General features: G+C 40.0%; 1 protein-coding gene across 1 annotated transcript; it reads right to left on the reverse strand.

Moving 5' to 3' along the window:
* Window positions 1-244: 244 nt before the first annotated feature.
* Window positions 245-17,251, reverse strand: fmr1 (fragile X messenger ribonucleoprotein 1). The gene is made up of 15 exons (XM_088009793.1): window positions 16,848-17,251; window positions 11,824-11,876; window positions 11,639-11,732; window positions 11,442-11,513; window positions 11,169-11,317; window positions 10,993-11,086; window positions 10,764-10,880; window positions 10,351-10,521; window positions 10,178-10,256; window positions 9,960-10,093; window positions 9,785-9,871; window positions 9,079-9,307; window positions 8,788-8,988; window positions 8,135-8,214; window positions 245-7,140 (listed from the first exon to the last, which is right to left on the reverse strand). The coding sequence occupies exons 1-15, from the start codon at window positions 16,896-16,898 to the stop codon at window positions 6,940-6,942; spliced, it is 1,812 nt and encodes a 603-aa protein (XP_087865919.1). The 5' UTR covers window positions 16,899-17,251; the 3' UTR covers window positions 245-6,939.
* Window positions 17,252-17,875: the final 624 nt, after the last annotated feature.

Raw genomic sequence — 17,875 nt, forward strand, 5'->3', positions numbered from 1 at the left:
AACATTTAATATTTATTAGACAGTAACCCGACAGATGCGGCAGCGGAACCGAGAACGGAGCTCGTGACGGTCTCATTCAGGTCGTTAGCTTCTGTTTACGGGGTCGCGCTAAAAACTGCACCACGCGACGCTCGGGCGATAATAATTTTTGACAGAAAATGACAACTGTACAAACCTATTAGAGTTGTAGGGAGTAGCTTTGTGTCGTTAGTATCACAAAAAGGTACAAAAAATGCGCCCAAGATACCGGAGGAAGATCAAACTTTATTTATTGAAACTGCTTGCATACAAAATATATTGCACTATAACCAGACATGTCCACCCAAACATTTTAAATGCAGGTAGTATGTACAAAAAGAGAAAACAAAGATTAAAATGCCCAAAAAGTGCACACAAGGTTTTACAGCTTTTTGAATTACCCTGGTTTAAGTATCTACAGATGCTCTGCAAGTCGTCACTTTCTGGCAATCTATAGTTGAATAGCCCATAGTGTGAACACCTAGTATTCTTCGATGTTACCTTCTATAAATAATTGCTGTCTGACATCTGAGCTAACAATAAAAAACACAATTTGGATAGACCTTGTTTTAGCCCAAGACGAACTGCCATGGGACTAATGACGGTTCATAAATATCTTTAAATGTCTTGACATACATACCAAATTTGATGTTTCAAGTGAAGTCAGAACAAAGCAGGACCTTTCAGCATTTGGTAAGACTCCACTGTGTTCCGATTAAACAAACAAAACCTTCCCAAACTAAGTCAGTTCTGGTCTATAGTCAGGACAGCACTCAAAGTGACAATCACATGCACTCCTACGCCCTATAGCCACAGACATAGACTCTCCACTAATCTGTAAAGTACATACTTCCAATCAGATGTATTTCTACTTTTTTCCTCAATTCTCTGTCGAAAAAGTCTAAATGTTGAAGGCAGGCTTCTAGACCCAACGTTCACTTTCACTAGCTTACAAAGACATTTCTAGGTGAGACACAAGTGGGTTTACAGTGATTTGCAAGTTTCAGAAGGATCGCTCCTTAAAAAAACCCATCATCATGGTTTCAACAGTTGTATTAGAATTCATATTCATGGGTTCCCATGTAGAAAACACTGCACGGTTATGTCTTAAATGGCATCACTTTGCAGCCCACTTCCATTTTGGGATCCCAAATGGTGGAAGAGCCACGTGATTGGCTGCAACCAATTCTGTTCATGCATCTCAGCATAAGTCGAAGTTCTTGATAGTTCACCCACTGAGATGAGCTTCATGCCATGAAATGAGCTCTACTGATTTCAGGTGAGTTGCTTAAATGCCAGGTTACTAGTTAACTACGTCACCACCAGTTGGTTAAAATGCTTCCAAAGCAACATCTCCTCAGTAACCTCAGCCGGGTCAGCATGCAACAGTCTTCTTTCACTTTAGTGTTTTATAGTTATTTATATACATTGGTCTTGTTCAGCAGTACAGTTGGTTAGTGATCTCCCTAATAATCCAACCAATATGTTTCAGCTTTTCTTCCCCACAGAACTAATTCACTCTCCCGCAGGTAATCCCCCCCCTCCCAAAAAAAAATACATCCCACCTGAACCCGGAGGCTCCATAAAACAACAACGCACAACCAGAGGTGAAGGGAGTTTCCTCCAATCTGGTGTGACAACAGCGCTAAAATGAAGAAGGTCTCTGAAACATTTGTAACACTTTCCAAAAAAAAAAAACCCAACTAGATCAGTGTGTACCATCTGTCCTGTGGGAGATAAGTCTGCCTGGCAGCACTAAAAGGGTAAATAACAGTTTTTGTTGTTGAAAAAATACCTAAGGTATTTGTAAATGACAAAAATAGGCTGGCTATTATTTCTTTATCTGTACACGTAGAGAGCAAGAAAGTCTCAGGGTTCACTTTTAACTAGGAATTAAAGGGAGAATCCACCATACGATATTATGCATGTCGACATACTTTAGGACGTAATACTCGCTTCAGATTAGCCACAAGTGTTTTCTTCAAGACTGAAACTTAGCGCTAGGGAGATGCTAGTGTAGACTGCAGACATGGCTAACAATCACACACAGCGTCTCTTCAGTTAAAATAAACCTCTACTATCACTCCCTATGTTCAGTTATAGCTCAGAATAAACAACAAAGTTAAAAATGTGGTGTTTACCAGCATGTTTTACACTTTGAAGCAATTCAAAATGAGTTTCATGAATTTAAGCTAAGCTAACCGTCTTTGTTGTAGCTGCTCTGAAATTAGCAACACCTTAGCTAGAATATGCTAGCATGTAGCTTCTTTTTTTTCCCTTCCAATTTCAGAGTTGTTCATGACTGAACCTAAACACATGAAGAGTCATGAGCTCAACAGCCAAACTGTTCTTTCTTTCTAAATCTAGAATGAGAAAAAGCTCCTGCAGACCATAAAACATTGAAAGAAGTCATGAAATCCAGATCAGCCTCATCGACAATTCATATTTCATACCCCGGTGATGCAATTTTGTCACTTTTAATATTCTGTACCCAAGTATTAAAATCATAGTGTTGTCTGAATTTTTTTGTTTATTAACATTTTTATGAACTATAGTAATAAAAATAAAAATAAACGAAAACACCTCACATCTGGCTGGTAGATATTTCTTGGGGTGATTCCTCTACATTTCCTTAGAGTAGACTTTGAGAAGATAATGGAGAGTTTCTTAAAATTTCTTTTGTCAAAGTGAGTACAAGCTGAAGGTTTAGCTGGTATAAAATGCCATTTGGCGCACAAATCTCCTCGAATAATCAAAAAAACTAATGTAGAAGACAATCAAAACTCTAAATGTATGAAATGACAAGGGGACCAACCAATCAGAACCCACAAAAATCGCCAACTTGTGTATAAAATGGCCCAGAAATGTTTATTTTACTCATCACTACAACAGTCGCAGATTTGGGGGCAACAGAGAATCTAAAGCGTTCATGAAATCTTAACATTTGCTTTAATACTGTCATCGTCATACAGTTTCCATCAATCATTAGGTCAAATTCCCTGAGTGGGTTCAGTATTTTATTCAGTTTTGGGTAGGTTTTCATAAAGTCAGATGAAAACCAACTCCCTCTGCAAAGCTGTTCATATCAACCGTATTTCAACCAAATCCTACTTTACTGCACAGCATTGAGTTTATTCTGAAGAGCTCTAGCATTTAGCCCGATATTAAACAAAAACAAGAAAAAAAAACAGCATAAGAGAGCTTTTTAAACAATTGTACAAATCTTTTCCTAAACAAATAATGACATCATTATATACAGTATGCCACCCTCCCTTCTTGTATCTTTTTTTGTTGTTGTCTTAAACCGCAGATGCTCTACTGACAATACATAGGTTACTTTCACTGGAACCATTGGTTGATGAACTGGTTTGAATCCTTACCAGAGAAACTAAATGCAACATGGCTGCAGTGTAAACAAGTGAAAGTAAAGTCTTAACATATTAGTGATGGAGAAATTAACATAATTAAAAAGGGGGTATAAAAAGAGACTTCTAAAACAACTTGTTTCATCATTTATTACTCATGTCACCACTTTCTAAAATGTTATATAAAGTTCTAAGTGTCACTGACTCTAAGGTGTACGTTTTCAGCTCATGACTGGCTACTCAAGCCAAACACCTATTTAAAAAAAAATATGTCAAACTCTACTGAATGTCTTTGAAGTCCATAAGAAAGACGTTCATGCAATGAAAGTTTAAAAAAAAGAAAAAGAAAAAAAGAAGGAAACTGGCCTAACCGCAGCCGCCTCTTCATTTCATTTATCAGGCGTTAAAGCGGCATTAGGAGCCGGTTCACTTACCGCTTCACACCCAGAAATGAAACTTTAAAAAGGGCCGAGCGGCCACTCAGAATTTCAGACGAGCTGTCAGGCTTCAGTCTGACGCTACAGATGCAACACCTAGAGGTCCGGCACTTAGAGCAGCCACCGTCCTGATGCGCTGAAACCACCAGGACTCATCAACTTTTACTTCTTTGCCTTCAGACTTCAGCCAAAGCTTCAAGAGCTTAAGTCAAGTAAGATTTTTTTTTTTTTTTCCATTTTGAGACTTTGAATTATCCTCCACCCCTGATTTATACATCCAGGTTGTGATGCTAGCCATAATTGAAGGCACGTGTCACGAAATTAGATTCAAGGTTTCCCCTACGCACTGAGCTGTCAGAGTTCTTAAATAAAAGTAATTCAGACTTTCATTTAGAAAGGTTTGCTTCTTCTTAAGAGTTGTGTCAACAGTTTTGCTTTTAGGAGGATTTGTGAAGCAGGCCACAAGAAACTTTAGATGTCTAGCATTGCTAATATGAAGGTTTCGTCACTTCCACCTATACCGTCTTCGCTTCACTATTAGCTTTACCTAAATTGGCTATTTTTAAAACCATCCCTACAATTATGCAAATCTTGACGAATTATAACATATTCTTCAATAGCTGCGTTTCCATTGACTATAAAATGGCGCATTTCAAAAATAAATTCACTTAAATGGCAATTTAAAAAAAAAAACGTGTTTTTCGGTAAGTTTTTTTTAATTGTATCAAAATAGTTCTGTCACAAAACTGCAATTGAATTTTTATTTTTTTGCATCACTCGAGTCATGTGACCAACAACCAGATGTTACCACTGGCAGAAACCAAGAAGAAGAAAATGACAGGAAGTATTTGAGGAATACAGCGCGTATGTATAATGACTCATTGCGTGAACAAGCTCATTCACAATTTCAAACGCCTTTTTTTTGGACAAAGTTCTGCGCACATTTTTAATGGAAACGCAGCTAGTGAGAATTTTGAAAAAGACTTGATAGCTTCTGAAGTATTTGTGTTAAATAAGAAAGTCTACTCATTCATTGATAAACCTAATCTTAGTCATTTTGTTTCCTAAATCATAACACCTCTCTACATTAGCCCATGTCCTTTATTGCAGTCGGTTTGAATTGAGAACTTTAATAGAAAAAGTGACAGTAAATCAACTTTTAAGGCTTTCTCCCCCAGCTAAATCAAACTGCTCTCTTCCATGCAAGAAAATCCACAGAAATCGATGAATACAACATTAAAATGCGTCATGATTACAGTTCACACCCATCATATTGTTTTGACCTCCATTATGTAAATTGTACAAAAAAAAAAACAAACAAAACTCAGGGACTTCAACTTTTAAAACAGCCATTTCTCCCATGAAGAATCACAATCTCCATTATACGTCTTTACGCTGATGACTGTTTCCTTTAAACTTTGCTAAATTTACAGACGAGGAGGAACATAAACCCAAGGCACAAACATAAAGGAGCCTCATGGTGACTGAAAAATGAGAAGCTCACAGTTTATGAAAAAAATCACAGGCACATAATGACCGCTTCACTGACTATCGTAGCCGTAGGAAAATGTCTCGTTTTTGTCTTTGTTTACAAGACGCAGCCAAAATGTGAGTTTGAAGAAAAAAAGGTAAACAGGGAAAGGGATAGATCACAAATATGTTGGACAAGCAGAACGGGGGCAGGGGGTAAAAACCTCAACCAAAAACAACTGATATTTCATCTACAGTTAGACAAATATGTTTAATAAATGAAAAGACTTGACGAATGAATAAATTAATCAGAACTGTCCTGTTTGAGCCATTTCATCTGCCCTCCACTTAAAAGGACTCTTAACGTCAGTAAATAGAGCCAGAAACCAAAGTAAAATGCAGGTTAGGATTCTTCACCTGACAGCTCTTTAGTACCTCCCTGTGAATCAGTGCAGTATCGTCTAAACCCAGTGCAGGCGTGCTGCGATGAATCCGTATACGAGCATCAATCTTCTATTTTACAGGCTGGAGCCATGAGTCAGTGTTTTTTCACCTTTCTCTCACCGTATCAGCAATCTGCTCACAAGAGAGGTGGAGCGTTTATTTATTTATTTTTTTTTACAAAATGACAGTTGACATCGACGTAGTACAAACCTAGATTTTTGGAAGTTGCTGCTGAGTTTTAATTTGCTTTAAAAAAAACAAAATAAAACAGATATTTCACACCAGCTGGCCTCAGGTTTGAGTCTGTATGCTTCAGAAGAAACGGGGTTCGACAGCTTACAATATTTAGGCATCAAAACCAAACACAGGCCTTTTTAAATAACAGCGAGATGTAGAGCGTCGCTTTTAGGAGTGCATACCTGTTTGTATTTCAGTGTGGAAAAAAAAGTAGAGAATAAAAGTAAAGTGCCATCTGCAAACATTTTTCCCCACAACCAAACATCTTCCCACAGGGACAAAAAAAATTCTCAGATTTGCTACTTTGCTTTGTTTTTTTCGGACAGGTACGTTGTAGAAAGCTGGTTTTGGGTGACTTTGAAAATGTTGGATTTTGGGAGTTTAAGAGAAGCAAAATGTGTTTCTGTACCAGTGGTGGGGCGGGGGGGTAAAGAAGGGGAATTGTTTGGTCACAGCAAAGTCCGCGATCATCTCTAAGAGTCAAAAATGTTGAAACTTTTGCCAAATGGGTGAAATTGTTTCCAAAGATTTCTGCCACCGTCATCGTTCCTGTTTTCTCGTGCGAGTAAGCCCGAATGGGACTGAAGGAGAAAAAAAAAAAAAAACTCCCCAAAAAATACATATTTGTGGTGTTGAGGGAGTGAAATGGGAGCGCTTTTTTTCCCCCTCAGCTGACCCTTCTGTCACAGAGGAGCTTTCGTCAAAACCTTCTTCTTCTTTTCCTCTTGTCCCAAAACAGTCCAGAGAAGAAGAGGAGACAACAGCAGGCGGGAACGGATCAAGACTTCGCTAAACGTTTCCATGCCGATGTGGAAATGCGTGTCCTCTTGTGTGAGACAAAGACGAGAAAAAGACCAAAAAATAAAATTTAAAAAATACGCCAGAGACTATAAGATGGTGTATGAGAAGTTGCCTGTGTGTGAGCGTGTGTGTGTGTGTGTGTGTGAGAAGGTCCTCCGTGGGTGCGTCTATGACACTCCGTTCACCAGCGCCGGAGCGTCCTGTTTGTCCTTCTTCATCCCCCGGTCTCTCAGGGGTCTCTGATGGTGATGGCGGGACTGGCCGTCCCCCCCGACGGCGATGCCGCTCTGGGATGAAGAAGGCCCTCCTCCTCCTCGGCCGCCTGATGAGTGCTGCACGCTGCGCTCGTTGTTTCCATCCACACGGATCTGTGGGGCAAAACAGAACATTACGTCTGCTCCTACACTCCCAGGTTTTTATTAACATATTCATCCCTCATGACTAACTAGAGATGCACCGATCTGATATCAACACCTGTATCAGAACAGATATTGAACAAAATTCTTTCTGTGACAGTGTGCCTGATCCATGAGGGTGAATCTATTCAGACTAATTCTATGCTTTGTGGTCTGACATCATGCTTTATTTATTTCACATTATATTTAGAATTTCTAGCTGCTCTTTCTGAACCATTTGAAAGAAACTTGTCTGCAGTTTAATTTTACATGTTTGACCAAAAATAGTCGACCTATTGTTTTTATTTTCCATTACTCCTAATTGGACTGACTGAACAAATTAAATTTGTTTTGTTTTTACATGTCTGACCATTCTTGTGAAGTTATTGGTGTATTTAAGTGTGCTATACTGGTGCACAGTTAGCAAATAAATGTGTAATTCGGTACACTTATGTCTGTACTTAATAAAAGAAAGAAAGAAATTCTTTAAGTCAATTCAGTTGTTTTTCTGTGTCGGATTGGTATCGGCCGATACTAAACCTCAGATATAGGAATGGGAAGTGAAAAAAGTGGATTGGTGCTTCCCTAAATTCAACCTGTGACGGGCCAATAAATACAAAATAGCATAATTGGGAGGAAAATGATAGTTGGTGTAACTAAGACAAACAAAATCTCATCTTGACAAAGACGAGATTCAGTTTTTTTGAGGCCAAACGAAACTAAAATCTACGACACTCTGTTCACCAGCGCCGGAGCGTCTTGTTTGTCCTTCTTCATACCCCAGATGGGAGCCGAATAAAACTGTCTTCATTTGGCCAATTCAATGGCCAATGGGACAGGACATCACCTGTCCCTACGCCCGTGAGCCACAAACGGCCCAGGGGCCACACTTTGGACACCCTTGGTTTGAGTTTCTGGAACGCAGAGATGAAAATAATTTCTGTTGCTCATATTAGTAAAAGTTCACCTGCAGGGTGTCTTCCTGGCCTCGAGGCTTTGGGTCCCTTACATGACGAGGTCTTGGCTCGCCCCACTGCATGTCATCACCTAGGCAACACAAAAACAAATACCTTTTAGTCAAAAGAAAGTGACCGTGTATAATAAACCTAAAGTAAAAACCGCCTTTATTCCAAAGACAATCTAGATGATGGTTATCAGCTTAAAAAAAACAAAAAAAACAAAAAAAAAAACAAAAGTGGTCACATTCTTCAGATTTTTCATTTAATTAGTTAAGCCTTTTTTAATGCAATATTTAAAATATAGTAAACAACACAAATAAACCATTAAAATCCTTATTCAGATGGGGAAAAAAACATTGCATTGCCTGATGCAGTAACATACATTCATGTAGTCAACTTGAACTGGGTGAATATAAAAAAATGCCACTTGAGTTTTGAGTAGAGCATATTTACAGACAGGTGTTTATATTTGAAAATGTTTTTTTGTAGCAAATGGCCCTTTTTAAAATCTGCATACTAAAGTTAAAGATTAATCAATAACTCAGTAGACGAAATAATCGATTAATCACAATTAATCCAATTAATTGTGTCAGCCCTACACACAAAGATTTGTATTCATTTCAGGTTGCTAACCTCTTGTTAGCAGAGAAATAATAATCACCTTTATACCCTCCCCCTCCTCTCCCTCTGCCCCCGCGGCCTCTCAGGCCCCCCCCTCCGGCTCGTTTCCTGCCGTCTGTCCGCCTGGGCAGGGACCCGCCCCCCGTCATCAGCTCCTCGGTGGGAGCCAGGGACCAGTCGCTCAGCTCCTCTCGGTGGTCTGACTCCGTCTCTGAAGCGTTGGACGCCTCTGAGTTGGTGCCTGTGGAGTCAAAAAAGTTTACGGTAAATAAGGACGTTTACTGCAAACGTCCTTGTTTGCGGTAAACGAGGAAGAGTTACGGTGACACACCTGAGGTGAACGCCGCCCCGCCTCCTCTCCGGCCCCGTCCGCCTCTTCCTCCCACATAGGGCTTCCCACCTCCTGCTCCTCTGCCCATCCCCATTCCCATCCCGTTATCGAACACATAGGATTTGTCTTTGGGGTTTCGGGGGCCTGTCCCTCCCCCTCCCCCTCCGCCCCCTATCTGTCGCAGCTGCTCGTCAATCTGAAGGCGCTCCAAGCGCAGCTGGTCCACCTCCTGCAGACACAGAAACAGGAAATTACATTCCCAGAGGGATGACAGTCCTGACCAGAGTGTGAGCTGGTGTACCTCCAGTAAAAAAAACAAAAAAAAACTAGGGGTGCATCAATTGCAGACTTTTGCTCGATCACCAATCTTTAACACAATTTCTGTGATTTCTTTTAAATTAGGTTTCATTTCAACATTTAAGACTTTTTATGAAAAACCTGTTATTGATAAATTGGCACTTTCTCACGACACAGAAAAAAGCTAGTTAGACAGTTTATTAGCAGCTGGTAAACTTAAAGTAGCCTCAACTGCATTTAGTCACAAAACGTCCCTACATACTAGCTGGATTAGTCCAGCCTCAACAAAGTGCAAAATTAGTTTTACGTCTAAGTATTGTCAATCTCCCAAAATTAAGGAAATTGTTGCAGATTTATCAGTGCACAAATACACAACCTATTAATCTGTCTTCTGGGATGCAACACTCACCTTAAGGTAATTGAGGTGATAGTCCAGGAGCACCGTTGCATTGGAAATACTTTCCTTGGTCCCCACAAACACAAATGGCACCATTCCCTGAAGAAGAACATCAAATATGGTTTGAAGTGGAAGAGATATGAAGAAAATCCAGAAACTGAGGCGTTTTCATCCCGACACCACTGACCTCATCTGCTGCTGCTGCCGCCGCCACCGCCGCCGAGGGCTTCTTGTCGTTCTCCGGCTCGATTCGAACCCTCACCACACCGGACTTATCCACCACTTCCTGGATCAGCTTGCCGTTCTTTCCAATCACTTTTCCTGCAGGGGGCCCGAATCCGGTCAGTGGTGAAAGAAAGCAAATATGAACTAACGAGTCAGAGCGCATGATCTCGTTATGCTCACCGACTAAGTTTCGAGGAACTTTGATGATATCTTCGGAAAACTCCAGGTAGCTCCTAGCTATTCGGACTGCATCCTGGTCCTGGGAAAAGCAGACCAATTAAAAGGTCGTTACCCTCTTCTTCATCACGTAGTACCTCGTTGGTGTGGCAGTTGATCTGGAGCAGCCTGCCTACCTCCCCGTATATGTGGAAGGTGCACGTCTCTTCGTCCAGGTCGATGTTAGTGACTCCAGGGACTTTTCGCGCCTGCTGAATGTTGGCCCCGTGAGTCCCGATGGCCAGACCCATCAGGTCGTCCCGTACCGCAAACTGCTCATGAAACCGAGATGCCAGCTGTCTGGAACTCTGAAATAAACAAAAATACATAAATAATTCAAATGATTTGCCTTTTATGAGAAATATCCACAACCTAAACGTATTTTATGGCTCTAAACAAAACAAGTTTCATTTAGCTGGACTGAAGACAAAAAAAACGCTTCCAATTTCAAAGGATTACAGACTCCTGATCTTAACAAAAGCAAACAGATGATGTGCTTGTAACCAGAGTGAAACCATCTCAAAGGGTGTGAACAGTTTTGTGAGCGTACCTCCAGCTGCCTGCTGGCCTCCTCGTTCCGCATCATGAGCGACAGTTTGGTGCGGAGGCTCCTGAAGTGCATGTCGCTCATCATGTTGGCCCGCTTTGTCGTGACCTCGTTCACCGACTGCAACAGGAGGTAAAGCCGGATTTCACTCAACAAGGCGGTGCGTACGGACACATCCACACAATCCACAACTCAGGCAGACCACTATGAACGTTAAAATCTGCTGACGAACCAAGATGACCAGCTGCTTTTTCTCAGAGTCGTAGGTGATGCTGAACGCGCCGACAGCTTTCTTGAAGTCTTTGTGCGCCGACTCCTTGGAGCACCTGGAAACGATTCGTTATGTTTTATTTTTGTTTGTGTTTATAGAACTGAAAAGGGGCGGTGTGGGTTATGAATGAGACTTGCATCTGTCGTAGGTCTTCGGGGACTTCCAGCCTGATCTTGATGAAGGTGTTTTTGGTGGCTGGCTTGTTCGGGTTGACCGGCCGTAACCGCTCCAGCGTCACGATCTCGTTCAGCGTGGCATCGCACGCCGCATACTCGATCACGTAAAACTGAAAACAGGAGAAGGTGAGGGTCAAGGGTTCCTAAAGGAACATTTACAACAGACGATCAACGTTTTTACCAAACTAAAATCTATTCTAAAGGATGAATAAAGATACGTGGATCCAGCCGTACCTCTCCTTTGACCATGCGAACCTTGGCCAGCCACCATCCACACGGCTCCTTGTCATTCGCTCTGGAGTACACCTGACAAACACACACAGTTCATTTCTCAATAACCTTTGCACTGATTCTCAATAGCTTGTATTTTAACTCCATTCTTTGCACTCAAGTTTTAGCAATTCTGGAAAAGAAAATGGAACCACTCCCACCTCAACTTCATCACTTTCATTTATCTCTTTGCTGAAGCCTGTCGGAGGAGGGAAGCGAACGTCCTGGAAGGGGATCTGACGCTCCGGCTGCCAACTGGGACACGCAAACAGTAAAAACAGACTTCATAACGGTGGCCTAAGATGAAAACACAGCCATTATGTTTGCCTTTTATTACATTACTCACTTGTTTTCAAATGCCACAGTGACGGATCCCTCGTGGACGTCCTTCACAAAAGCCTGAAAGAAGCAAAAAAAAATTTATAGTTACCGTGATGCATTGTTCTGGTAAAAGAAAAAAAAAATAGAAAATAGAAAAATAAACAAGCCTCTGCCATTAATGCAACTGATTCACACAAAAGAGGATTAGGGACATCAAGAAAGAAATTATGAATTTTAATACAATATGACATTTTTTGCAGATTTCTGACTTTCTGTGAAAATTCAGACTTTTTCACAAAATTCAGAATTTTTTCACAAAACAGACTTTTCTCTAAATTAAGACCTTTTTTTCATAAAATTCAGACTCGCCTCAGAATTGACTTTTTTTGCAGTTCCAACATTTTCAGCAGAATTCTTACTTTCTTTGCTAAATTCTGAGTTTTTCTTAAAATTTTGACTTGAATTCTCATTAAAGATTTTTCTTTTTTTTTCAGTGGCTCTATTCCTCTTCCACAGATTCCGTAAGACATTTGACTCCAGTTTGACTGTATCTCGCTACAATGTGCATTCATGTGCATAAAAGATTGCAAATAGGACACATCCTGCCTGTAAGGAAACGACTAATTCAAAGAGTCAGAGTGTTGCCTGAGGAATAGCACCGGGCTTAAAGGCTTGCTGTCAGCGACGGATGAAATCAAGCAAAAACAGAAGCTTCCCATAAACCTCTGAAATAGTCGGTGAAAACCTCCCTGAGTTGTAGAAGTGAACAGGGTTACAGTTAAGGAGTCACACTAATCAAGACATGTCCAAAGTCCGGCCCGGGGGCCAAATGCGGCCCATGGCCAAATTTCATCCGGCCCGCAGCCTCTGTCATAAAATCAATAACGTCTGGCCCGCACGTAGAATTAATACATTGGGCAGCAGTGCTGTTACCTGCATAGGGCGTAGCTTACACACTAAATTTTGTTCCTCATTTACCCACTAGAGGGCAGCAGCCCGTGTGACTCAGACCATTTGCAGCTGGAGCTCAATGAGCTGCAGTGTGGTCACGGTCGGCACCAGCAGCTTTCTCTCGCGAACTTTTACGACAGCTGGATAAGGACAGGTTTCGAGAGATTCGAGCATTTGGTAAGAAAATGCTAAGCTTGTTTGTTGGTTAGGGTTGTTGTTGGTTGTTAGGGTTGCCACCTGTCAGAAATCAAAATAAGGGACGCGTCGTCCTAGTCTCATGGGGGGCGGGAGGGGGGGCGGGGGTGCTGCGCTTCGACTAGGGTTACCAAGGGACCAGTCCCTATATATGGGGTGCTGCGGCAGTTGGACGCAATATCGCAATACCGTGAGGGAAACAATGACTGGGGCAGCCTACTATATAAAGTATTCAGGAACCGCTTCTTTGTTATTACACATACACATTTGTAGAATACGGAACAAATGTGACGGGACGCTACATTTAACAGTCAAATACGGGACGGTTCCGTATTTTACGGGACGAGGTGCAACCCTAGTCGACATATTTGTGTGAGAAAACATTCTCGGTTGTGAACGGACTCTCATTTACGATACATCTCAGCCAGACTTGGTCTATGTGCTGCAGTCCAGATCTCAGTATCATATTAATGGAGACAAGTCATTTGTCATTTACAATAAGTCTCTGAATAAATTTTGTTTTTGTTTTTAAAGATCAAAATAAGTCATAAGTTCAGACAGGTTTTCAGTTTTCACTCCAGAATAATAAACTTTTAAAAATCTAATCAACATTTATTAATATGTCATATTTCAAATGAGCCCTGCACTTGTTGATATGACTATTACTTGCTCATTTTTCTGTTATTTTATTTAAAAATTCTGTAAATATCATTAGAAAAAAGTTAAAGTGTTAAAAAAGTGAAGTTAAGTGAATATTCAATTGCATATGATATGCATGTTTCAAAGGAACAAAAGACATGCTTAAGATCGCTGAAATTAAAATAAAAAAGCAAATGTAAAACACAGAATGGCTTACTGAAATTTGTTTAAATATATTGCTGTTCTATGTAAAGAACGTCCGCCAAGGTCAGCCCCCCTACATTTTTAACACACCAAATCTGGCCCCCTTTGCAAAAAGTTTGGACACCCATGCACTAATCCAAGTAAAAACTTAACAAATGTTCATGTGCTGGTAGTGAAGTGTTGGCGTTTTTCTGCTCCCATCATTAGTGTGCATTCACACTAGAGCTGTTTAGTCCACTTTAATAGAACTCTCGTTCATTTGCCTACAAAGTCCAGTTCTTTAGTGGAGGTGTGAGTGCATAATCAAACTCTGATGTGGACCAACAAACTGAACTGTGGTGCAACCAAAACAAACGAACCAGTCTAGCGGTAATGGAAGAAATTACCAAACACAAAAGAGAAATCAAACAACCACTAACATCTGATGTTTCTCCATTTTTGTTTACATTTCATAAAAAAGGAAGTTGCTTTCAGTGCCTTCTTCAGACGTTTCTGTGCCGTTTCCTTCACTGTTTCTTGGTGCAGCGCCATCGCAGCCGAGGAGGGGAACAGCCTTTTCAAAGGCTTTAGTTTGTTTGACAAAGTGCAGTATGAAAGACAATCGTGTCAACTGAAAATGTAACAAATGTTGCCGTTTTGGTTCCCAAGAGAACAGAGTCAACCAGACCATCAAGTCTGAAAACACACCAAGAACAAGATTTATGTTACATTAACTCTCTCTCACACACACCAGACATTTAAATCACCCCTAACCGTAAAAATACGTGGGGGTCCACAGCATTACGCTTGTCAGACTTTAAAAGGCTACTGAATACACCAGAGTTTCTTAAATGGGCTACATGAACGAGTAGACACACACTATACGCTTGTCTAATGTTTTTAATCAAGCTCCCGTTCTAATTCAACATCCGTCACAAAAGCATTTTAAATTTACTCTATAAAGAAACTGAAATATCTGCCCAATTCTTACTCCTGTTTTTTCATCACTTAGAAGATTCCTGGTTCATACAAATGGAGAGTTTTTTTTGTGTGGTTTGACAACATTCTGAACATTTAGGTTTTAGTATCTGTACGTTTCCCACAGGTCACACCAAAAATACTGACGTTAGCTTCTGATTTGGGAGTGTGATAAAGAGTTATTTCACAAATTTTTGGCATCTAAACCAGTTTGGGTAAACCTCACTTCATAATCCATAGTTATTTCTAGGGCAACATACATGATGAGAAGCAAAGTTGCTATTATTTAGCGTTAAACTGGACTTTAGGGCAACATCTTCAGCCTGTGCTAAGGCAACCAACTAACATGGCTGCCAATTGACATGAACTCCTTAGACTTGTTGGATATAGATTGGATTATTCTTCTTTAAAAACTGTTTTGTTTTTTTTAGTTAACAGTTTCAAGTCTGTGATTGAAATATTTTATTTGTAAAGCTAAAGTGCTACCCAGTTTTTTCAGTTCCAGTTTAAGAAATATAGGGACCAATCTAACCCTGATACCACAGGCCTAGAGCTCACCTGTTTATTCTGTAATGTTGATTTTTATTTTTTGACAACAGATTAAGATTAACAGATTTTGACAACAGATTAAGGGGTCAATAATGTCAACATTTTCAGCCAATATGTAACCATTTTCATAATTGTCAGACTGACAAGTTACGCTGAGTGCAAATAAGTGCCAGAAATCAACCACACAGCATAGTAGGAAAAGGCATAGAGTTGTAAAGGAGAGAAGGTATAACAAGATATTGAACCGGTTTGTATATAAAGGATGTATATGTACGCTGGTGTTCGGATGAGATGGATACAGATGATCTGCTTTTGTACGTTTTAGGACAAGAATCCCCCTTCCCAAATCAACACTTTATAGTGCGTGCGATCTGGTTGCAATGCCGAAATTAAATATAAAATGGACATTTTGTTCGGTAACATTGCTTCTGTGGAATACAGCATGTTTATTGATATAGAGCAGCTAACTTTTATGAAATTCAACACATCTTAGATCACATTGTCAGAAGTGTGGCTCTCTTCAGTGAGATATTTCCTGACTGTCAGCCTGCATTAACAACCCAGTCTGACCAGTTCATTTACAGCCAGTTTTTTTTTTTTACAATCAACTTTAATTAGTCTCTTATAAACATCTTTTTTTTTTTTATTACTACGGGTAATTTTTTTTTGTCAAGAGCTTAATAACTTAACAGCAAAATGTAAATAACAATAATAATAATAATAATAATAATGTCATATTTAGTTAAAAAATAGCATCTTATTCTTATAGCCTCTAGTAAAAAGAGATTGTTTTTATTGTGTGGAGCATTTATTTATTAGATACCCAAATACCAGAATGACCAACACTGTGTATAGAAATTCAAGGTGTGGAAAATCTCAGACAAATCTAATCATCTAAATTTAAGTATGTCTGTTTTATCATATTACAGAATGCAGAGTGCTAACCTGATTTTCTTTAATAGTTTACCTGATTTATACGGTCAAATAAAGCCTAGAAGCTCCAAAAACACACCAACGTCAGTTGTTTTTCATACACACTTGAAAAAACGATTAAATCCAACTCCATCGATTTCAAGAATGGGTTCTAATTCAGTCTGTTATTAGTATTAGCATAATCTGATTTGTTCATTCTCCCACCAAGCAGCCATTGCTATCAGCCATTGCTTGTTGCTAATTTATTAATCATATTGTCTGAAACATCATTGTAAGTTCAGTTGTTTGCATCTGTAAGAAGCTCCTCTCCATCACTTAAACGGAAACAATCACGTAGCCTAAATTAACCGCTCTGGTTTCGCAGACACCCGGCCGGGATGTGGACGTTAATTAAGCTCGCATTACGGGGGGAAACAAAAATAAAACGTAAAGTTTTGTCTTCTGGTTTATTATTACACCAACCAACCGATCTAGGTGGAGGCTGGTCACAGACAAGAGGCCCACATCCACCAACAGGCATCGCAGGGCTAGCTCGGCGCTGTTATTTTGTGTTATCCATTGTTTATATTTGAACAAACTATGGCAACTGTAGCAAAACGCGGTGTAATTTATGTAACTTACCTTATAAAAGGCTCCACTTGTCCCTCTCACTTCCACTACAAGCTCCTCCATGACGCAACTTATCACAGCTCGCTAGCTAGCTAACTACAGTTAGCAATGTTAGCAGCTAGCAAGCTGGCTAGCCCGCTGCTAGCCAAGGTAGAGTTTCCAACCGTGGGCTTCCCTGCTTTGTCAAATGACGCTGCCAGCTAGATGGAAGAAGGGACTAAGGTAGCCGTGCGCGACGGTGACGTTGTTCTTCGTTTTGCACCGTTCGTCAATTCTCTGTCTGCTCTTCGCGGCTTTTGAATTCGGAGCGAATAAGAAAATGAAAGGCAGATGGCTGTCCAAGTTAGCCCGTGGAGTTAGCTGGTTTATGTTAATGCTGTGTGATTAGTCGGGAGGCAGCTACTGCTGGCTGCATCTCTCCATCATGTGACGTCTACCCTTTCTTCCTCGGCTGCCATCCGAAGCTGCTCTCACTAAAACATGACTCTTAATGCTGCCCGCGGGTAAGAAGGAGGAATACATCCAATATAATCCCAAATGAATTCATTAAAAATATTTGTTTATATATAAAAAAGCAAATTTTCTGTTGTTCACCACCAGCTTTCTCCTGATGTAATGTAGATAATATTCCAACATATATTTAATGTATTGGTGCATTTTATTGCTATAGTTTTCAAAATTTGATACAAAATACCTCTGGTGATACTTTGTCTTTTGTGGGACATGGTACATTTTTGTAACAGACATTAGCAAGATCAATAATATGTAGATTACAGTAGAACTAATAAGTTGAGGTGAAGTAAATACAGGGCCTGTATCACCGATGTCGATACTGATACCAATACCGATACTTTTTATTATCTAGGTTTGATATATTATCACATTTCTGGCCTTTGGGTGTTTTTTCCTTTGAGTCATTTTGTTAAAACCTATAGAATTTAGACAAAATATATAAGTGTTTACAAAATAGTTTCAGAACATGTCAATATGAGAAACAGAAAACATAGAAAAACAAAACAAATGTGTGCATTTTTTCCCTA

This window comes from Poecilia mexicana, unplaced genomic scaffold (genome assembly GCF_051168715.1).
Source record: "Poecilia mexicana isolate PSO_F unplaced genomic scaffold, ASM5116871v1 scaffold_10, whole genome shotgun sequence".
NCBI lineage: Eukaryota > Metazoa > Chordata > Actinopteri > Cyprinodontiformes > Poeciliidae > Poecilia > Poecilia mexicana.